The sequence below is a fragment of the Liolophura sinensis genome, chromosome 1 (genome assembly GCF_032854445.1).
Source record: "Liolophura sinensis isolate JHLJ2023 chromosome 1, CUHK_Ljap_v2, whole genome shotgun sequence".
NCBI lineage: Eukaryota > Metazoa > Mollusca > Polyplacophora > Chitonida > Chitonidae > Liolophura > Liolophura sinensis.
In genome coordinates this window covers 38,803,878-38,827,087 of record NC_088295.1, presented here as the reverse complement: position 1 = coordinate 38,827,087, position 23,210 = coordinate 38,803,878, and the positions used below count along the sequence as shown (strand labels likewise).

Here is a 23,210-nt window from a genome sequence, read left to right as displayed (position 1 = left end):
TTGTGCTGGTTTCGTCACTGGACAGTACCCAGTATCAGGATCATTGGAGACTTAGGCTCGGGTCTGACAGGCTGTGAAAATGTTAAAAGCATGCAAATCAATCGTTCTGGAGCAGTTTTCTATTGATTCCATTTAAAAGAATAAGGAGACAAGCTGTCAGTGTTTGTGGGTGATTATGAAATGTATAGCCCTCCCTTGAATGGTTTCCATACTGCCAGACCTCCATCATGGCCAGCAACTTGTTTGTCAGGATCGTGGAATTCCTCTCAGATCTGGGTTGCCATGGTTACAACGGGGACAGTTCCTGTGCTAGTTTGACACATGGCTTTATGTAGGAAAGGTCTTGTTGCCCTCACATACAATAAAGAAAAAACACCCCCTGAATTCCAAAGATCACTCACTTGTGTAGAATTTCTAGTCTAGCACAGTATGGGGTAAGCACCTCTGTTGGATTATGGATAAAAATTGGCGATATATGTGTGTGTGTGACCTTCATCGGTGAACTGATTGAAGAAATCATGTACAGGGTATGTGTTTAGCTGTTGTCTATGTCTGGACCAGAAATATGTTTGAGGCTGTGCGACAATTTTAGAGCTGAATATGAACATGTTTTTGTGGATAAGAGCAGCTAGCCAGTGTGGTGTTTTTACTAAATCGAATACAGGTAGACCTGTATGATGTTTGATGAAAGTGATGCTGTGTGGTATAAGTGTTTGAATAACATATGATATGTATAGCATTGACCACACTAAAATAGTTGGAAAATATAAACCTACAAGTGGGGGCCTCAGTGGCCAAGGTGCTTAGTGTGCTGGCATGGCGCAGTGACTCAGGAGCCTCTCACCAATGGGATCGCTGTGAGTCCAGCTCAAGATGGCTTCCTCTCATCTTGCGCTCATAGCGCAATTACAAACGGAGGAATTTATGGCAAAAAAAAAAAAACAAATTATGAAAATTAAACTGTCAGTTAAAAGTCATATTTATTTATACCATATGTAGGAAGGGCTACCAGCAACCTGTGTATGATCGTGGGTTTTAGCCTGAGCTCCGCCCAGTTTCCTCCCACCATAATGCTGGCTGCCGGCAGATAAGTGAAATATTGAGTAAAACCTAAAACATCAATCAAATTTTCCATTAGAGAATTTTATGCATTTGGTTAGCGAGACATTTTCTTTCTCTCACCAATTTTTAAAGTGTTTGTGAAACATGCATTTGTTGAACCATTATTGAAATGTGAAGATCCGACTCTATAGGCTGTCAGTGTCAGTGATAACAAAATCTTTTTATGAAGTGTATGGAAACTGCGCTCCTACATGTATGGAAACTGTGCAGATTGTCAATCTGATTCCTTTTTATGGTACATTTTAAGAGCATGGTCAGGTTTTTTGGGGGTTTTTTTTGCATCCTCAATTACATGTTTGTGTACTGGATTGCAAATTTTAACACAGTTAAAAAACCATTTGTTCATCTCTTTGTCAAGAGAATTCTATTGAACTGTTGAATATTTATGCCAGTGCTGGTGAAGCACCCATTTACATCCACTTAATGTTTTTTACAGAGCTGCTCTTCAGTTAATCAAGCTCCATTGCCTCAGATTTGCATCCAGGGTTTAAGGGCAGGCAGTGGTCTGAAAATCGCTGCATCTTTGATTCCAAGTATCAGTCATTGTGACATTCAAATGTGCTGATTTAAAACATTGTGGTAATGTGAACTTGATCACCAACCTCCTTATTTTGCTGATAACTTGTCATCTCTTTTAAATTTATCAAGCAAACTCTTGTGATATATTTCAAAATTATCCTCATTTAAAGAATTGGCAAGCTAGAGTTGTCATTAATTTCAAAGACGCATTGCACATCTCAAAGTTTTAATGTCTGAGCTGAGAGAGAGAGAGAGCAATGACTGTCTTCAGTGCACTGTGATTAATTCTGTCATATAATGGTAATGATAAACTATGAAGTGGCTTTCATTTATAAGGTGGAAAAGATGTGAAAAGACTTAGGCTTTGCTTCTTGACATTGTGTACATCTGCTAGGATTATTACATAGGCATCCTCTGTAAGATTTGTGAAAAGTTTACTGATATTTTTTCCATTACCTTTATTGGGTGTAATCTCACAATATTGACCACTTGTCTGTAATCTGGGGCTATGGTAATAATGATTTTGATGTACTTCTGTACTAATCATCATCAACAAGCAAATGGTTGTGGGTTTCCCCATTCTCTGCCCGTTTTCCTCCCACCATAATGTTGGCCTTCGTAGTATAAGTGAAATATTCTTGAATAAGGTGTAAAACACCATTCAGGTAAATACATGTACGGAAAGAAAATCTTTACTATTAAATTGTACTTGTGCATAATAATGGAGCTGATCCGTTGCCATTATGTGATCTTAGTGTTGAAATAATTTGAACAGCAATCATAAACATGTATGGATATGCAGAGTCACTTTACATGATTATAGCCCTGAAATACTTTTTATGTATGAAGGGGTTTGATATTCAGCCAATGTTGAAAAGTTTACATATTACCTCTATCAGTTTGGACACCATTGTCTTGGAGTGAGTACACATGTACATGGTATGTAAAGCTTAGAGAGTACGGTTGTACTCTGTGAGAGCTAGTTGTGCATGTACAATGTAGGTGCCATCTGCAGACCAGAAGCTGTTGTCTTGGCACCACATTACTGATGACACAGAAGTTAAGAAATGTCTCAGATAGGACTCTGACATTTGTCAACCACTGAAACCTCAACTGAAGACTTCCACATTTTCTTAACAGAAACAATGCTCATATAGGGGACTCAGTGAGTATAAATAGATCTGGGGTTGTCCTTAATAGCTGGGACTGTTGGTTTTGGCTGAGGCATATGTCAGGAAGGCGGTTATAAAGTGATGTTGTGTTGCTCAAGACACAAGGAGCAAATGTCAGTGGTGTGGATCTGCGTCTGGTTTACATAATTTTATGTAATACGTACAAGCCAAAGAAAAAGGAGAAGCTGTACAAAATTTTTACAGAGTTCATTTTTCTCAAGACACAAAAGGCAGTACAAGACATCGAAGATATAAGCCTAAACGACTATAGTGGATTCTTCAATGATTTAGGTTTGAGCATGCAGAATTGCTATCAAATATTACAAGTTTTTATGAACTTTACCATTAGTGGATACCAAGAGACCATGTCTAAAGGATGACTGACAAATACAGACAGAGGAGTTGATTATCATGTCATTTCTTTGTAATTCAAGGAATGTCATTTTTGTGTGTCTACCTCTTCTCTACTGCATTTGGCCTACCTACATGTTTCATAATACAAGCCGAAAAAAAAAAAGGCTTACAAAATTTTTCTTTCGTATATCGTGCCTGTGAAGAGTACTGAAAGAGCATTACAACTACTACCATTGAAAAACATCTTTTTTATTGCTCTCCATCCTATCCCAATGAATGGATATTATAGTGGAGTTGGAAAGATTTTTGTGATTTTCTAATAATCATTGTGGCAGTTACACAGAGATCTATGTAATAAGTTAATAACCTAAGAGATGTACTGTTCTTTTGTCATTGAACAGAGCCTGCAGCTAGAGGTCGCCAGCATTCACGAAGATGTGGACGAGGTCAGGGATTGTGCCATTGACCTGATGACCAGGAGTGGACGCTACAAGAAAATGGTGGAACCAGAGCTTACTCATCTTAACCAGAGATGGGAGGAAGTCACAGTCAGACTAAAAGTAGGTCTTCTGGCTAGTATGTTCAAAGAGAAACTGAAAGTAGAAGTAGGTCTCCTGACTAGTGTGTTCAGAGAGAAACTGAAAGTAGAAGTAGGTCTCCTGGCTAGTGTGTTCAGAGAGAAACTGAAAGTAGAAGTAGGTCTCCTGGCTAGTGTGTTCAGAGAGAAACTGAAAGTAGAAGTAGGTCTCTTGGCTAGTATGTTCAGAGAGAAACTGAAAATAGATGTAGGTCTCCTGACTAGTGTGTTCAGAGAGAAACTGAAAGTAGAAGTAGGTCTCCTGGCTAGAGTGTTCAGAGAGAAACTGAAAGTAGAAGTAGGTGTTCTGGCTAGTATGTTCAGAGAGAAACTGAAAGTAGAAGTAGGTCTCCTGACTAGTGTGTTCAGAGAGAAACTGAAAGTAGAAGTAGGTCTCCTGGCTAGTGTGTTCAGAGAGAAACTGAAAGTAGGCAAATGTGTTTATAAGGAAACAAACAAAACGTAGTTCGTGTGGCTATAAATGTGTTCCAAGTTAAACTGGAAGTTAAATTGAGATTAAAAGGAGGTTGTTCCTGTGTGAAATTTGCATGTGGTGAATTAAATTTTGGAAAGTTAAATCATATGCTTTTTTTTATCATTATATAATGATTAATTGTGCTGTTTATTTAAGGGGAGACAATCGGTTGCACGAGAAAAAGTGGAGATGCTGTCGTCAGCCGTGCTTAGCTCCCCCGTGAAGGTTGAGGATATGGAAGGCCAGAAGTCTGAGATTACTGGAGACGAGGACTTCGATAGGTCATACAGGATCGCTGTTAACTCTATCATGGTGTTCACTGATAGCCTGAACAGGAACACAAGTCTGCAGGGTGAGGACCTGGATGCTGTCGTGGAGAAAAGGGTCAAGGTACAGTCATTCTGTCAGTTTTGATGTTGAGATTGAAAATGGTGCTGAAACTTCTTTTTAATAGTGTAAGTGTCTGAATAACGTATGATAATTATCAAAAAAATAATGCATTTATTGTTGAAAACCAAAATTTCACACATAGTTTTTACCTGTAGATTTAAATGACCACCAAGAACCATTGAGATTTGCTTAGCTTGCAAATCCCTAAGATTAAACAAATGAACAAGAAAGTCACTTAACGGGTGGAAAACATTTTTTATACACCGAGACATTTTAATTGCCTTTGTTGCCATGTATAATGAACAGATATTTTAGAGTTTAGATTTTTGTATTTTTTCTAGTGATATTTTTGTTATTGCCTAAATTTTTCAAAGTCCAATCTTGATTCTTTAAATTTTGCAAAGGTGTAGAGCTACTATGTTATTATGAGCTTTGTGTTCAAGTAATTTTACATGGTGTCTGTACAGGTGTTTTGGCAGCCTGAAGAACTTTTATACATATGCATTTAGGTTGGTTTTGCACTTAGCATAGAATAGTCTATTCCTAATATGACAGATCTTTCATTGTATGAGTAAAAAAATATTCTTGAGGGCACAGTTAACAAGAAATCAATAAATAAATATATGCAAAAAAAAAATAATAAAAAAAAGGTTTAGTCGCTCCTTAGAAATGACCGGCCCTGATAGCTCAGTTGGTAGAGCGTCTGCTTGAGTGAAGGGTCATCCCTGGGTGGGGTCAAAGGATTTGGGTCCCAAAAACAATAAGGCCTCATGCATGGGGAGAATTTTTATTCCATATACTGAGACTTGCCGAGCAGCGGAATTTGCTAATTAACTCTGAAGAATTCACCACCACACTGAGTGTTAAGCTGAGTAACATCACCTTGAGGGGGGCCTCTGTGGCTCAGTTGGTTAGCACGCTAGCGTAGCGTAATGACCCAGGAGTCTCTCACCAATGTGGTCGCTGTAAGTTCAAGTCCAGCTCATGCTGGCTTCCTCTCCGGCCGTACGTGGGAAGGTCTGTCGGCAACCTGCCGGCTATGCCCGGTTTCCTCCCAGCATAATGCTGGCCGCTGTCGTATAAGTGAAATATTCTTGAGTACGGCATAAAACACCAATCAAATAAATAAATAAATAAATAACATCACCTTGAAGTGTGCTTTGCTCGCAAATTGGTACAAGTTGAAGGAAAAGACAAATGTAGACAATGAATCTTGAGTTTATTTTCCATATTTCATTTTCCTAAATTTAAGTGAAACTCGCATCTGAAGTCCACATTCCAATCGCTTGTCCCCTTGGAAGCTTTCAGCATAGTATCTCAGATGTATTCCTAATTATAAAATTAAACGGTAAAAATATTCCGTTAATTTTGATAAACAATTTTAAAGACAGAATACTAGAGACTTTTGGCAAATCTTTTGTGTAGCCACATTTAGCATTTCGTCACATAAATTCCAATAACGTAGACTAATCATTTCAAATGATTTGTTTATTCATGGGTTGCCTCTTACCCCACAGTTAATGACATAGTTGAAATGTTTTTGTATATAAATGCTCTCTATTTTCTGCTTCTGTTTAATGTCGAAAGAACAAATATCACACATAAGTAGCATAATGCCTCTATTTTTCAGTCATAAACCAGAATATAAACGTCCTAGCTGAGGTTAAATCCATCTGAATTCTCTCTGAAAAAGTGGATGCCCTTACTTCATTATAGGCCTCTTTTGTAAATGGGACACAAACTGTTGTCTGCATGTATTTTTAACCGTAAAATAAAGCTTGATATTTGTGTCTGACTGCGAAATCACTTTTGACCAATTGTATATATATATATATAATATATTTAGGCCTACATGTTGACATATACATGTTAGCGTATTTCGAGAGCCGTGTTCGTTCGTTCACACACTCTTCACCAGATCTAGCCTCATTTTGAGCTTAGCTTTCACTGTTTACGGTTGACAACAAGAAACATGGCGCTGTGATGAAATAAAAGCAAATGGATAAAATCAAAGTTTTGATTCAACATATATCTCAACTTTTTCTTCTGGCCAAAACAGTAAGGCATAGAGTTTGATCTGGCTGCGACTTTTTCTTGTGGTGAATCTCTCACTTCTGAACACATTTTCACTTTCTTCAGCTTTCATAATACTACGTAAGCGTATTACACTTTCACAAGTTTTCCCCGACTGAATTTGTTGACATCATCGGCACTATATCTCCACAACACGAAAGGTAAAAACAGTTGACAGCCTCTGGCGGATGTATATTGTATTGGCAGTAATGCGTCAATGTGATCAGGTCGCCACATGTGTGTGTAGCTGTACGCTTAGAGCAAGTTACGAGTACGTGAAGAGTACACCCAGAGTATGTGAAGAGTACACCCACGTACACCCAGAGTATGTGAAGAGTACACCCAGAGTATGTGAATTGTACGCCTAGAGTATGTGAAGAGTACACCCAGAGTATGTGAAGAGTACACCCACGTACACCCAGAGTATGTGAAGAGTACACCCAGAGTATGTGAATTGTACGCCTAGAGTATGTGAAGAGTACACCCAGAGTATGTGAAGAGTACACCCAGAGTATGTGAAGAGTACACCCAGAGTATGTGAATTGTACACCCAGAGTACGTGAAGAGTATACCCAGAGTATGTGAAATCAGAAGATCAGGTTGCTTTTAGGTGAGAGCGGTACTGTACATGCACTCTGAGGACTCCTTTGTCGTCATATGCCTGAAAAATTGTTAAGCATAACGTTAAACCCCAAGCACTCAAGCACTAGAAAAGAAATGTTTAAAAAATATCTACAACATAAGGCTGACGCGATCTTATTTTTCTTATAGGACATTGACCAGGGTTTGGATCGCCTGCAGCCCGACGTTGCCCAGGTCATGGAGAATGGTGAACTGGCTGTCCATGAGAATGAAGTGATGGAGCCAGAGAAAGCCTTAAAGATTAATCAGTGTATGGAAGATCTCAAGGTAAATTCACATTCAAATCCACCATAAACTCATCCCTGACCATCGGGTTAAAGTGTTTGAAGTGAATACTTAAAGAATACTAGAAGACATCATAATAGGAGCAACAAGTGAAATATTGTTATGTTCAGAATTCTCTTTGTGCCCAGGTAATCATATCTCAACATTACTCATTCTGCCAGTGGTGTTTGACGTAGAGAAATTAATTTTTGTGTCAAGGAATAAATGTTTTTTGATGGCTCTCTAAGTGTTAGTCCTGAAAGGTGTCAAACTAATTAGGCCTGTCACCGTAGATACCATACAGCCAGGTGGGAGCTACCTGCCAACAGAGAAGATTTGTACACTCAAGTGTGTGTCTGTCTGTCTGTTTACAGGTTCTGTGGAATACAGCCACGGCTGAGGCAGAAGACCGGAAATCTCAGGCTCGCTCTGTTCTCCCTCTGTGGACCGAATTTAAATCCGACGCCACCGAGTTCTCCAAACATTTGGATCATTTGGAAGAGCGGCTGTCAGCGCCACCTGGTGGAGAAGAAGAGAAAAAGGTTAGAGTTGCTTTTCCCTTCAAAACAAACAGCCAGTAATTGATTCTGAGAGTAAACAAAGCTCACCCTAGAGTAGGGTTGGCCTGCCTAGAGTTGTGTATAAACATGTCAGTCAGAGTTATCACCCTTTTAACATTGTCTCTGCTCCTGGTTCAGCCCACATGGATACATTTGGGCATTGTGCAGATCAGAAGCTTTGTCAGGTTTGCTTGATTCTAGGTTAAAAAAAAAAGTGAATGATGATAATTGGCTGTTGTTTCAACATTTCACTGATTTGCAGGTTCTTATGTGACAGTGGAGCTATCCTACAATATCATGAATCATTCGTTTATGCCGTGTGATAGAAAATCGTGGACTAAAACCCATTTTATTCTTGCATTTTAATGCAAGGAGCTGTTGAATTGTGTTGAGTACCGATTCTGGACTAGCTACGATGCAGCTAAATGTATGGCTGTTAAAGTCTTCTGGGTATCTTCTTGGCCAAAACCATAGAAAACACAGTCGAAAGCCAGATATTTTAGGTCAGACACTGTGGCTATGATGTCCAGCATGTCTGCCTTGAAGTCAGGTTTAATTTTTACTGACAAATTTGATGTAACATTCAGTTTCATAATTGGCATCAAAGTCAGTGTATTCACATATATATATATGTTGTGAATAGCGATTGCAATTTCTATTCTCCATTGTATCCAATGCACGTTAATCCACCTTGTGTAATCCGACACAGCTTGCTGCTGTTCCACTCTTTATCACTTTATCACTGCTGGGGAAAGGAGAGGTCACAGAAGTGAGATAATCTCTGTAGTGATCAAATTAATGAAGAAATTTACGTAAACTTGATTTTGATCTGTATATTTCTCTTGATGGTAATGTGAACATAAAGTCTGCCACTATAAGTACATAGAAAAATGATATAGGGCACAGTTATCACATAAAAATATGTAAAAAATTCTGCAAAGTTTTGAAAAGATGAATGTCAGTCAGGATATGGCACTGAGGGACAATTCACTGCGAGTAGCCAGCCAGTTGTAAAAGCCCTTATGAACTTGGCCAATCACTAGCGCTGAAAGCGTTGCGTGATAATTGGCTGTCACGTCAAAAGATCTATTAGCTTTCGATTGTCAGCTTTGTCTCTTGTAGCGGATAGACATATATTGATGCAAGAAATTAGATTTTACGGTTAGTTTAAGCGTTGAACTGATGCATTTTGGACCACGCATTTATGAGTAGATTACTGAAAACGGTTGCCCGTGTCACAATGTGTACATGTTGGGCAGCATAGTGCAGTAACTTGTCAGGGTGAGCTGGCAAGAAAACGGCGTAGGAGAGAGTCATTGCTTATTGTGACTTTGCATTATTTTTCCTTAGCAAAGGCAGATTTATTATGAAAATATCTTCCCAAAATCAGAATGAAAGAGTCTGTTATCAGTCAGAAGGTCCTGCTATGTTTGTTAAATTCCCTGAAGTCGGTACAGCCAGCTGGGCCAAATGCTTACATCCATGCTGGATGAGGACGAGCAGGGCCGCTGTAACACGATGCTTGTGTACATGAACATCACTCTGACTGAGTGCCAAACTAAAAGAAACATTGGCCCTTTAAACACACGGAACAGATCTGATAATCTTTGGTTGGATATCAGGCATTTTTGTTTGTATTTTATCATTGTCACATTGTTTAATGCTGATGGTACTGGAGAACTCCTAGGTTTTGTGACATCACTCTGATAGCCATAACATGGCAAAATGGCATCACCAAATGAGTGGCTAGATACTGACGATTATTTGCTATTTATTTTGTTGTAGAATATTTTAAACATTTTTAGAACATTTCTGGAATATTATTTTATTCATTAATTCAGCTTTTTTGGCTGACTTTATGTTCAATTTAATCATTTGCTGTGATGATATTGAGCAATTCAGGGTATCAAATAATGTAGTACGCTTTCTGTCACTTTGTTTCCCAGTTTTCATTGAATCAAACATTCCTGATTGACCTGCTAAGAGTGGAAATATCCGACTGATAAAGTTCAATTCATGCAGTCTTACTAGACTTTCCCAGAACCGACACAGAGCTCTTCAATACAAGTTCAATGTAGGACAAACTATGGGGAGCAATTTTTTTTTCTGTTTGAAGTCCACATTTTAAAAAATTTAATTTTAGACAAATGAGAAGTAATTCACCTTAGTTGGTTATTAGTGACATCTATACAATCTTTACGACTGAGCGGTTATTGTTGTTGCACATAGATCCTCCATAAACTGACATCTTGTCAAAATCAACATTTCTTGCTGTACCAGTCATAGTCAGATTACACAGGTTTTACTGGATGAACTTTTGCAGTTTGTATGAATGTATCTTGCAAGAGACCACACAAACTATTTGAAAACTACAGCTTTCAGTGCGATTTGTCAACAAGATACTTTAATAGCTCGTCGTCATATGTCTGAAATATTGTCGAGCACGACGTTAAATGCCAAGCACTCACTCACTTTAATAGCAAAGGGCAGTGGTTTCCTCCAGGTAATGTCGTTTACTCCGCCTATACATCTCACTACCATTGTATATTTTTTGTTGATTACATATAGACTGTATGCTGGTTCCTTGCTCATGAAATTTCCATGTGGGGGCGCCCCTGCATATATACCAGAAGTTTAGGGAATTGCATAGCAGTTCTCTGCTTAGGTGTGTATGAGGGTTTTGACTTAGATAATTGACACACAGTCTTCACTTATGAATTATTTGTTTCATGTCCTTTGAAACTTTTTAAAGCAATAGATTAATTCTTCTAATTTTTGGGACAGATATTAGTAGTGTTGAAAGTAGAATATTGCATTTCTTTACCAGCCTTTTGGAAAAGTAAAGATATGAGTATGTTATTCATTAGATGGTCTGACCATGTGAGAAGAGAAAAAAACTCAATATTCCTGCTACAGAATGGACAGACCAGGTGTCAGTAAAATGAGAAGAAATAACGTTTGTGTGAACACAAAGTGTTCACCATTTGGAAGCTGCTGTGCTAGTCCCCAAATTATGGTATATGCACGGCCATCACCACGCTAAATGAGCGTAAGTTGGGTGTTCTGTTCAAGCCCAATACACCAGTCAAATGAGTAAATAAATTTCAGAACTGTAGAATTGGAATGTGTTGCTGTAGTAAATGCATTTACATGTACTTGTATGTACAATGTAGATTTACACTTTATACATAGATTAACATTTCACAAATGCCTGTAGCACAAAAAGTGACAGTGGGATTATGATCTTGGGGAAAACTGTTTTCCACCTCTTTTTCCTGCCTCTGCATCCTTTAGATAAAACTATGTTTGGTGAAATTGAAATTTAATACTGCGTCCACAGGTGAAAGGTAACATCCTAAAGTGCAGGGTCATTGCCTATTAGAATGTTGTTCTCATTTATATCAGACTTGTTGCCGTTGTATGCAGCTAACTACAGATCACACTGTCTGCTGTGAGTAATTGTTCAGGTGCCAGCCTAATCAGATTGTAGGTAACACAACTGTTTGGACACACTTGTCTGGCATGTTTCCCAATGCACCGTCTTGTTTAGATGTTATAATTCTGTTGGGAATTGTGTGTTTTGTGTATACAGAGGGTGGGTGCGCAATCAGATTGTCTATGCGGCAGATGTATACAATGAAAAATACCAACTTTGAGGAAGACAAATATGCTGTGTTGTCTCACATTGCCCACTCTTGAGAGGATCTCTAAATAAAGGTAGCTGGGTTTATTTTGGACAAAAGCAATGATTTATTATTGCATTCGAGATGCTCCTGGGGAGGGGGCAAATCCTGGGTAAGTTTTTATGGCGATTACAAAGCAGGTGTGGTGGGGGAAGAGAGGCACCTCATGATAAACGTCTGTTCATTTTCTGCCGCTTGAATCTGCAGCCATCCCCATAGATAGCCGGGGCATCGCCCACACCAAATGTCGCTTGATGAGCTAAGCGAGAGGCTATTAAAAACTGTAGGTAATGATTGGTGGAGAAGTACAGGCTAAGTAACGGAGGCCACATGGGAGGTTAGCAGTACTAGCAAAGATTGGCAGGGTGGAAGTTTGGGGAGGAAGATTAAGAAACGAGTGACTAGGGCTTCAGGTCAAGATCTCCTAGATTGAGGAAAGATCGGAATGATGTACAAAAAATATGGCCAGTTACCATGGTTACCTACTGTGATTTATTTGTTCTTTTATGTTGCTGATTGACAGAGTGCTTCCATTGGCTGTGTGGAAGAGCTATCTATTGTGCTCAAGTGATCATAGATGACAGATTTAGCATTTAGTTACTTTTAACATCAGTGAAAGTGACCTTGCTATAGGTGTGAAAATGTGAAATTTATCAGCACAGGTCCTCTCAAGTATAATTGCACTGACTGTTGATAACAACAGGTAATGGAAACCACCTGTAAGGCAATAACTGACAGATTCTTTGCAATAAAGAAAGAGGAGAGTGGTTTTGTCCATGTTATTGCAAACTAGGCATCTAGAATGTACTTGAAAAAGAGTAAATATGTATAAGACTAGGGTGGTATTTTCTCAGAACATTTTCACAGAACATATGTAGTAGTTTAGTAGTTCTTTGGGAAAATATATTTTTGAAGTTTTTGATTTGTATTATATGGAATAATTAAGAAGTGCCTGTACTACCTGTTCATTTAACATGCACGTATATATATGTGTCAAAAAGTGTTGGCAAATGTAAAATGTGCTATAAAGTGAAACTTCATATCTTAGATGTTTTTGAATAATTTTAATTTAAAATCTTTAAAAAATAGTTCTTTAATTTAGCTTGGATCTTAACAAAAATTATGATTTCTTTGATGAATCACTCATTCCCCTCACCAAGAAGACAATTTATTAGCCCACTCCAGATCGTGAAACAAATATTAGATTGCTAATGTTTCACAGTCCATTTTTGATAACCTCTTTGAGCTTAATTGTTGCCTATCAGGTGGCATTTATAAGCAGTGTCACACATGTAAAAATGTCTTAGTTACATGTATTTTTTTTTTTTTTTTAATAAGAAAATGTAGGTGAAATATTGTTAAAATATGTTTTGTATGTGGGTGCAGTTTGCTGAACACTTTACAAATACCTGGATTACTTTGTAGTAGAAGTATGTATCCTCAAAGAAAGCAGCTGACAAAGTGGCAGTATTAAACCAAAGTGTGTAAAGTATTTGGTAGGAAGATGTGTGAACCGTTGGCATCTGTTTTGTTTTGCTTAGGGCTATCTGGTATGTTAGGCATTGTGGCGGCTGACGTGGTCTGCACATGCTCCGCTGGCACATCTCTAGGCTGTGAAGTATGCACGTGAAGACTGATCAAAGACTATCAGATGCCCCCATGAAATGGGGGACCCAGAACTGTATCTCTGAGCTGCATGGTAGCAGGTTTCGGACAAACTTGGTAGAAAAATAGCATAGACAGCCACTGTTGTATATAGTGAAAGTTCTATCCCGTGATGAGGACTTTTTTGCCTCACCAGGAAACAAGTTATTTAATTCAATGCAAAATCTTTAGTGGGTGATAATTATGTGGCCCCCTTTACGGTATCTCCGAGGAACATCAACTTTGCTCTTGGGATTTGCAAGGTTATGAAAGTCAGATAGGTCTTGGCGATAATTCCCTCTTCAAACTTTTTTATCGTGTTTCTTTGAGTATTGGGTTGCGGGTAATTTTTTGCAGACTATGAGGACTAAAGCAGACTACCTGGCCAGCTCTGGATGCTGTCAGATTGTTAGGAATAAATGTCAGAGGTGCCTGATGGACATTGGCCACAGCTCGGCCACAACCCTCACTGGATACCAGACACCAGCTTCTGCCAATTTACAATAACCATTCAACTAAACCCTCCAGAAATGTTTTTGCCCGACCTCTATGATTTTCGCTGAGGGCGTTGGAGGTGAAGGATCGTGTGCTCTTTGATCCCGTGTGGAAATGTATGTAGGCTTGTTGTTGTTGGATTGCCATTAGTGGGGGACTTCTTGTTGTTGTTGTAACTTATTTTGGATTACCGTGGTCACCATGGGAGAAGAGATCACCTCGCTGATTACAGCCCTGGCAGGCTTGATGTCCCTCGCCATCCTCGCTTTCATCGCCTGTCTTCTCGCCTTTGGAGTTTGGATCCTAAGACATGTAAATATTTTATATATAATTTGATGCGTTTCAAGTTCTGATGCTTGATGCTGTGGGTTTACTTTACTGGAACAGTTTCTAGTACTTTTTTTCTTCAAATTCAGTGATGATGTAGAATTTTGATGTAGGTGTGATATACATGTTTACCTTATTATGGTAATGTTATTGTATTGATTACATTTTATGACCAATAATATGAATCATGTGATTTGAACAAAGATTGCAAACAGTTGGTCAACAACTCTAAATAGCAATTAATCAGATATTTTTTTAAATTTAGCTGTTTTTAGTGATTTGTTATGATGATAGACAGAAAAGGTGTATAGATCTGTTGTTTGTGTTTGAAATTATGGAGAGAATGCCTCCTTAACCTTTTCATAAATTTACAAAATTAGTATTGATTTTTGAAATTAAATTAAGCCTTTCATATCTTTTTTAAGATGGTGAAATTATTATTTAACAAACTAGACTTAATTAAGTCATCACAGAGACAAAGAAAAGGAAAAGTTCATGTGTGACCCTGACAGAGCTATTCCGTTTTGTTATCAAGCCTAAACCTCTTTTTCACACCTGAGTTAGGATTGAAGTATAGTAGCTGCTGATCAGTGCAGATATTACTTGCGACACTATTCCTAAATTTGCCTTGTTTGAAAGAAGCTCTGAAACATGAGCAGTTTTGTTAAAGAAAGTAGTGTTAATTTAATTATAAACTCTGTCTTAGTTTTAATGGAATTAGTCTACGATAATACTGGTGACTGTAACCTATGCCATAGAATAGTATACACCAGTGGAAAGTTTATCCTTGTTTAATGTGACAGCTGGTGTTGGTTGGAGTGGCTGCTGCCAGGATAGGAGACAGAAGCCTTTATTCTGGGGCGGTAAAAACTGCCATGTTACTGTAAAGGTCAAACATCTAGGAGAGGGGAAGGTTATAGTGTACTATATAGCACTCCACACACCCTCCTTGCTGGTGTCTACTACAGCTCAGCACCCACTTTACCTACACACAATCTGACTTCATGATTACACAGGTAGCTTTGTTATATGTACCTCTCACACTGAGGGATTTGCCATGAAGGAATTAAACTAAGCTCCTACTCTCCACAACATGAAAGGAGAATTACCCAGGAGCCTCCCACAAATGTATTCGCTGAGAGTTCAAGTCCAGCTCATGTTGGCTTCCTCTCCAGCATGAGCTGGGAAGGTGTGCCAGCAAGCTGTGGATGGTCATGGGATTGTCCTGGGCTCTGCCTGGTTTAGGATAATGCTGGCTGCCGTGGTATGAGTGAAATATTCTTACGTATGGTGTAGAACACCAATCAAATAAATAAATAAGTGAAAGGAAAATTAGGACCAAAACAGAGTGCTATAACATGAGCCTGTGTACCTGTGTTTAAATTTAGAGTATAGAACAGATTTACATGGAAATGACACTTGGTCAGTGAACTTTCGTTAGCGATGTAAGAATTTGTTCAAATTTACGTAAGCACATTGGTATATATTACTGTCTATGAAGTGAATATTAAAATATAGGCCTCAAATTCATCTTGTATTATTTTAATTTCCTAAAGTATAAATGAAAAACCATTAATACTTGAAAATTATGTTTGTATTATGTCTCTTGATGAGGCTGCAAACAGCACATCCTCAGTAGGACAGAGGTACATGTACATGTAGAGCACAAAAAAACAGAATGTACATGTTGTTGATATAAATCGGGGTCGTTTCAAAGTACATTAATGAACAGCAGACCATATTAATGTGAAGCAATTTCACAGTACCCTTACCTGAATTTTTAATGTTGTATTAAAGTAATTTCGAACTTAAGTGCATTCTGTCCTCATATCCCAAACTAATAAAGATATCTGCAGGGTTGTATAGAAAGCCTGAACTGTATACAGGGTAAATCTGGCTCTCTGCCCATGCCACACAGCTGCCTTTAGATGTCTTTATTGGATTTATAACGGAGATCAGGGTTTTGGTTCCTTCCTATCTGTGATAAACTCAAGTCTATTCCTACATGTATGGATGTATTATTATAATTACTTAAGAATTAAAGCTTTGCACCTGTGTGAACATCCTTGGTGGGCTTCAATAGCATGGCCACCTGTACAGTTGGGTTTTGTATTACAAAGGTAGTTTCCTGTTGGAGTCACTAGAGCTGGATTTAGTGCTGTTTTAAATGAGAATGACTCGGACCAAATCAGAACACTTGATCTCTCTAGTTAACATAATCGTTAGTGAGTTTATTACTTCCTGAGGCCTTTTCCTTCCTGTTTGCTGATGATTTTACAACATGAAAGCCCAATTTTTTCCACACCATTGCAGGTGTCTGGTTTTCTGGTGTAGAATCGTAGGTTATCTGTGATGTTTATGACGTTTTCCTGTACTCTACAGAAATCAGACAGAACAAAACTTCTCCAAGACATAAAATTTCAAATGGGATGAACCACAACATTATTTATTTATTTATTTATTTGATTGGTGCTTTACACCATACTCAAGAATATTTAACTTATATGACAGCAGCCAGCATTATGGTGGGAGTAAACCTAGTAGAGTCCGGAGCTAAACTCACGACCATCCATAGGTTGCTGGCAGGCTTTCCCATGTATGGCTGCACTACATTTTTTGGATTAATTTATTGGAAGATTCTGTTATATTGGCACATAATTGAAAATGTAACTTGGATTGTTTCCGCTCATAAGTACTAGACAAAGTGATGACTGCGTTGGTGACCAGACAATCTCTTTGGTCACATTTAGGCCAAAATGACGGAGGTGTCGACTAAGGTGTTTTGTTTCCAAAACAGTGTTAAAAACAGCTGATGTTAAAGTGGGTGTCTGCTGACTGCAGACCATGCCAGCAGCGGAGAGTTTTATAGTTGATACATGTGGGTGCTTTCACCCTTGGTATGGCACATGGTTAATCTTTGTGTATTTTTTGGAAAACACAATCATATTATTTTAAATAATGAAGCCATTTTGCACTCAGAACTTCAGCATTTTATTATATGATCATTAGGAGTACAAAATGGACAGCAATAAAATGTTAAATACAAGAAGGTTTAATTTTCGGTTTAAAACCTTCTGTGTGTTTTTATGAAAATTATTAGTGAAACTAATAATAATGGATTTATTAGGAAAATGGTCATCACGTATACGGCACCTGTGTGTCAGGACAACCTATTTTTAACTGTAAATTGTATCAGGTTTTGGTCCTTAGAACATGCTGTTCTGATCCTGTCAGTGTACGTCTTTGTAACAAACAGTTGTAGTACACTATTAAACAATCCACAACCTTCCTATTAATGATGGGCTCTGTGGTTTCTTCCAAAAAAGAGGTTTAGCCTGTTTTTAAAAGTTTTCATTGTTGCATAATTTTGAGAACTAAATGCCAATCTACATACTTAAAGAGGCCACACTGGAGATTTTTGGAAAAAAATCCATATTTTCTGTATTTACCAGGAATACCTCAAACTATTACCTTTCAGTAAATGTCAAAACTGTGCCTGTGCTATTTGCGATTTGTAGTGTTGAAATGGTTCTAAAGTTTGAAAAAGTTTTAATGTGACCCGCTTTATAAATTTTAGGAACTTCATTACTGATTTTGAATGGCAATTAACACATGCACAGAGGACACTGATAGTTTGTGAAAGGTAATTATTTGGGCTGTTCTAAGATAATAGCAATTATTTGATTGGATTTAAGCTGATCGATTTTTTGCCAAAAATCTCTTGTATAGCCTCTTTAAGCTGTGCTTCTATTGAACTGTGCTTTCAGCATCTGTATCTTCTTGATCATCGATTTCTTCTATTGAACAGTATTACATGCATGATTTAATCTTTTTGACAGATCATAGAGGAGGAATTTCGCCGTCGTCAGAGAGATCTGGATGGCTTGCAGAGTAAAGTTGAAGAGCTTCGAGAAAAGGGGGCGTCTGATGCTGGTGAAGCTGATCTTACCAAACTCAATCAGCGCTGGTGCAACTTGCCGTCGCCTCAGCAACCAGTGGCACCCACTGGCGTTACGGCTGTCACATCGGCCACTGTCATGACCAAAACCTCTGTCAACTACATGGTGAGCAGTGTTACTAAGACGATAAGTGGTGATGCCAAACCCCCATCCGATTTCCTTGAGGAGGTGCGTCGAGCACTCGTTGTGATGGCTGATGTGCGAGAACAACTGGGCTCTGATGAGCTGACAGGAAGAGATTTCGAGAATTTCTCCGAGCAAGAAGACAAGTTGAAGGCAAGTATATGTACAAAAGCAAATGTCACTGGATGACGTGTAGAATAGTTTGAAGATAAATAGTGGATAATGGAAATAGATTGATGCTTGCGGCAGTGTTTATTCCTCACTAATTCTGATTTACATGTAGCAAAACAGAGTAGGATTGTGAGTGCAGAGAATTTTGTTAAGTAAGTTTTTCTTTACATAAGTAATGAAGATTTCAATGAGGTCACAGGTTTGGGCTGTGAAGTTCATGCTAAGTAGGTCACACGTTACCATTTGATTGATAGTTGTTTTGAGAAATAAATAAAAGCTGTTTTGATTTTTGGCTGGTTAGAACATGCTGAAAAAAAGAACAAAAACACACACACACACACAGACACACACACAAATAGCAAGGTCTTTTCCTCCTTTCATTACTGGTGGAAATCAAGACTAAAAGAATTCCTTTGCCTAACTGCTCTGAGCACTTATTGGTGTAGGTTGTTTTAGCAGTGTAATTACCCTTCAAAGTGGCCACTGATGTAGTTTACCCTGTAGTATACTCTGCCCAACAACACTGAGTTTCCATCCCTCCAGGCTGTTGAGAACACAGCCCATGTGGTTATTGCTATGACTGTAAACTGTACTTGTCTGTGTTCAAAGCCTGTTGGATGAAAGTTCTGTTTCTCCACCAGAAACACTGGCTTTTGTGTAACAGATTTACACTTACAAAGGAGGGCTTAGTTGCATTCTAAACAAATTCAGTAATTTACATAAGTATTCAGTTTAAGGATAAGATTTTTTTTTATACCAGAATATGGTCTTGTGTACACCATATAAGTATTTACATAACCATATTTAAACTTATACACATGGCAGCTCAGTTGAATTTGAAAGAAAGACAATATTGAACATACGCCCATATGACAAACTTTATAGATTGTGGAGAATTGTTTTCTCCGCTTCTCAGAAGAGTACAAATGCTATTCTGTATACAGGTACATGAATGCATGTCTGTAATCAAGAAGATCTCCTGATATTTGATGCAGTGGGATCATGTCTACACGTTGTTTGTTTTCACACCACTCTCAGTGAAGAGCTCTCAGCCTGACCCTTGGGAGTCAGTTCCTTCAAACCATTGTCGGTGAAAGTAAAAATAGCACTAATTTGTTATTAGTTCTACCCTCTCAAAGCAAACATTGATATGGTATACTTGTTGTTGTAGAGTTACCAAGCTTACCATTTGTCTCTTTCTTGCTGGAAAGGTTTTTCCATAAAGCAGAGAAAAATGATTTGTAGTAGCTTGACACATTTTGACATGACACAATCTGTTTTTTCTTTTCTGCTTTCTAATAGCTTTGTGTCAGTTAAAATGCTCCAGCTGTCAAATGCTTGTCTCTTTTGTGGTCATGTATCTGTTGAGGTATGGTTTCTAGATCAGTAGGAAAGACTTCACACTCTGCAGCATTATTTAAGCCCGTAATATATAAGCCAGCATTATAGTCGTTGATTCTTTTATATGTTATTTAAGCCATTTGTTTACATAGTCAGTTACTCCAATTCCGTTCACCTGTAAGCCTGACTGACAATCTTATGAATAATAAATTCTTTAATAGAGCATTTTAAACACCAAGCAAATAAATGACATATTATTAAAGACATTGTGCAAGAATATATACAGTGAACAAGGGCATTTATTATGTTTATTTACTGTGTTATACATGAAGCTTTGTTGTGAGACGCATGTGATTGGTTTTCAAATTGTGTGGAGTGTGGTAAATATATACATGTCTTAACAGCGGTCTCAGCCAAATTCCACATTAAGAATTTGTCTTAAGCTACTCTCAAATATGATTGCTTCTAAGATTTGACTACATGCACTGCCTGAGGAGGTAGGTAGTACAGAACAAAATTTAATATGATGGGTTCATAAAAGATTAATGAGAAATTTGATTGGTTGAAGTCATGGATATAAAGTGATTTTGGGTAAATATACTGATACATGCCTTTTAAAAAAATAATGAAGGCTAGTGTGTGGTAATAGAAATATTCACATGTTTATAGTATAGCAAGTGTTTAAACAAATTCTAATTTCGCAGGTATTGATTCTGCCTTTGCTATTGTTTTGAGACGACCACACCCCTGCCAGCTCAGTCCCTATCCCAGTCTTCTACCACTGTGGTCTACTTGCTAAACTCTAAATCTTGGCACTTGCAATCTATTAACCCTGGAAGAATCTCCACATCTATTTTGGCTGTCTTGTTTCTTCTGTCCCTGGCAACTGCACGATTAACACTTGGATTATGCGGAGAATTCCCGCTCAGCTGTGGTTGCTACACACACCAGCGTAGGGCTGTAGTACTACAAATGGTCTCTGTCAGTCACTCTGACTGCCAGGCCTGTTTTGTGTGCGTACAATGAAGCCACAACATGCATCTCCATGTCTGGGGAACACAGACGTAAATCCATGTGCCTCAAGGGAAATGTCATTTTATCCCATTTCATCCATTACATGAGAAAGTTGCACCCAAAAAGTTCATGGATGTATGTTTGTTTGCCAGTGTATATAGGTGCATAGGTACACTACTACGGTTTCCCGGCATGCAACACAACTAAACAATGATAGCATCACTTAGAAGATAGAATTTATAGGATATAGCAAATATTCAGGATTTTGTTAACTCCTATAACTTTATTATACTCATGCAGTAGAAGACAGATGGCGCAGTTGCGGGGGTGGTGGTGGTGGGGGGGGGAGGGGATAGTTAGATCCAGGGTCAATATTGGGTTGGGTCACACCTAAGATCTTAAAAGAGGAAGTTGTAGCTTCCTTGCTTGGTGTTCAGCATTAAGGGCAGTGTAACGACTGCCGTATCAGTATAATGGCTCAAGTGGGGTGGCTTACTGGCCTTTGGTAAGTTGTCTCAGTGAAACAACGCTAGATAAGAGTGGTGGAAATCCGTCCTGCATCAAGGAGGCACATTACCTGCACTCTAAGGACTCATTCATTGTCATATGACTTAAATTCCAAGCACTAACTCACTCACTCACTCTTTGACTCGGTAAACATTCTTACTTTGCAACCATTGAAATATTTGCAGACCTGATGGTTTCAAGTTTGAGATTGGGCCCATGCTTAGTTTCAACACCCATGAGTTAAAATTTGAATGCCTCTTTCATATTAATCTTTCATTAAATAATCCCAGATTTATTTTGTGCAAATATTTACATTTTTTGGCCAATTAGACCAAAATGTGTGGCATAAATCTCTAAATAAGCTGTTGTTTTTGGCCCAGAAATTCCATGTAAATTTGGATCATTTATAAAGAAAGGGATGTAAATGTATTACAACCTCACTTCAGTAAATGTAGCTGTTCTTTTGGTTCATCCACTCAATTCAATTTCAGGCAATAAAAAGGCCTTTTATCAGTTCAAGACTTTAAGGCTTCTGTAAGGCGTGGGTAAATGACGTTAATATATACCATGAAGATCACTAAATCATAATTTTGTATAAATACATGCGCCATTTCAAAACTTTAACCTCAGGTTGTTGACCACTCAGCATGGTTTGTCAACATTAATCAGGTGAAGTAGGATGGACCATTACAAGGCAACTGTTCCAGTTAGCCTGTGGATGTGTCATAATAGTCAGATAGCTGGCTGGAGAACTAAACAGATGGGTGTTCTTATCAATAAACTGCTGTACTCTATCACATTCTACATTTGTCTGAAAACATGTTGGACAGGGCGGCTCTTATCTGAATTGTCTGTATAGAATTAATAGCTTGTGTAAATGACCCTATAATAAAGCCCCAAAAGTTCGTTTTTGGAAGGAAATTAAGTGTCATAATATAAGTTAAGTTGCCAAAAGTTACATTTTTCAGACAAACCTCAAAGCACCTTTCTAAGGTCAGTGGAACTCTCAGAATCCAGCAAAATGAGAAACTAAGTCATGGATGAAATATTAGGTTATTTACTAAAGTTGATGATCAACAAGTTTGTGAAGGTCACCATGCAAGGTGACAACAACAACAACAACATTGACCTAACAGCTGAATGTGACAATGACATTTTGCACTGTCATTCTTATCACCACCTTTGTTCAGTGGGTTTCCTCGAGATTCAAATTTTCAGGGATAGTATCCGTTAGTATCAGCGTTATCTTCTGTCTGGAAGGATTGTAACTGGCTGGTGCTCTGAAATAAGCCAGTGTACATGAACTTGGTTTTTTAGTCAGCAGGTTGACATGCAAATGAGTTGAACTGATCTGTGACGCATCGAGTGAAAAGAACATTTCTAAGCTAACTTTGGAAAAGAGATTAAATTTAGTCTAAAGTTAGGTTTTTAGCTGTAGTCAGTGTGCTAAAATTTGAACAATACTTATTTCAGGCTATCAAATCCAGCCTTGACAACCTGCAGCCGAAGATAAATGAGTTGGAGAGTCAGCAGGAGGATGCTGTAGGACAGAGTACCTCTGATGAAGCTGCTCACATACGTGGCCTTCTGTTACAACTGAAGGAGGAGTGGTCCAGCGTCAACGAGTCCTACAAGAAGAGACATGAGTAGGTCCTTCATGCAATGTCACGTGGAAGTTTTCTCTGTTTCATCCAAAGGACAAATTACTGCATTAGGCCTACGTTCCAGATGATTTTCAAAAATTTCTATCTATGATGAACAGAACTCTGAGAATGAGGCCGAAAGGGTTACTTACATA

The 23,210-nt window shown here is 38.3% G+C and overlaps 1 protein-coding gene across 1 annotated transcript in view; it reads left to right on the top strand.

The window, feature by feature from the left end:
• The window catches only part of LOC135468286 (dystrophin-like), a 52,604-nt gene that overhangs the window by 16,354 nt on the left and 13,040 nt on the right, over positions 1–23,210 (top strand). The window contains exons 16-21 of the mRNA XM_064746453.1: positions 3,569–3,727; positions 4,376–4,609; positions 7,454–7,591; positions 7,963–8,130; positions 18,137–18,532; positions 22,886–23,058. Of these exons, the coding sequence (XP_064602523.1) occupies positions 3,569–3,727; positions 4,376–4,609; positions 7,454–7,591; positions 7,963–8,130; positions 18,137–18,532; positions 22,886–23,058 (1,268 nt within the window). The remainder of the gene's footprint in view (positions 1–3,568; positions 3,728–4,375; positions 4,610–7,453; positions 7,592–7,962; positions 8,131–18,136; positions 18,533–22,885; positions 23,059–23,210) is intronic.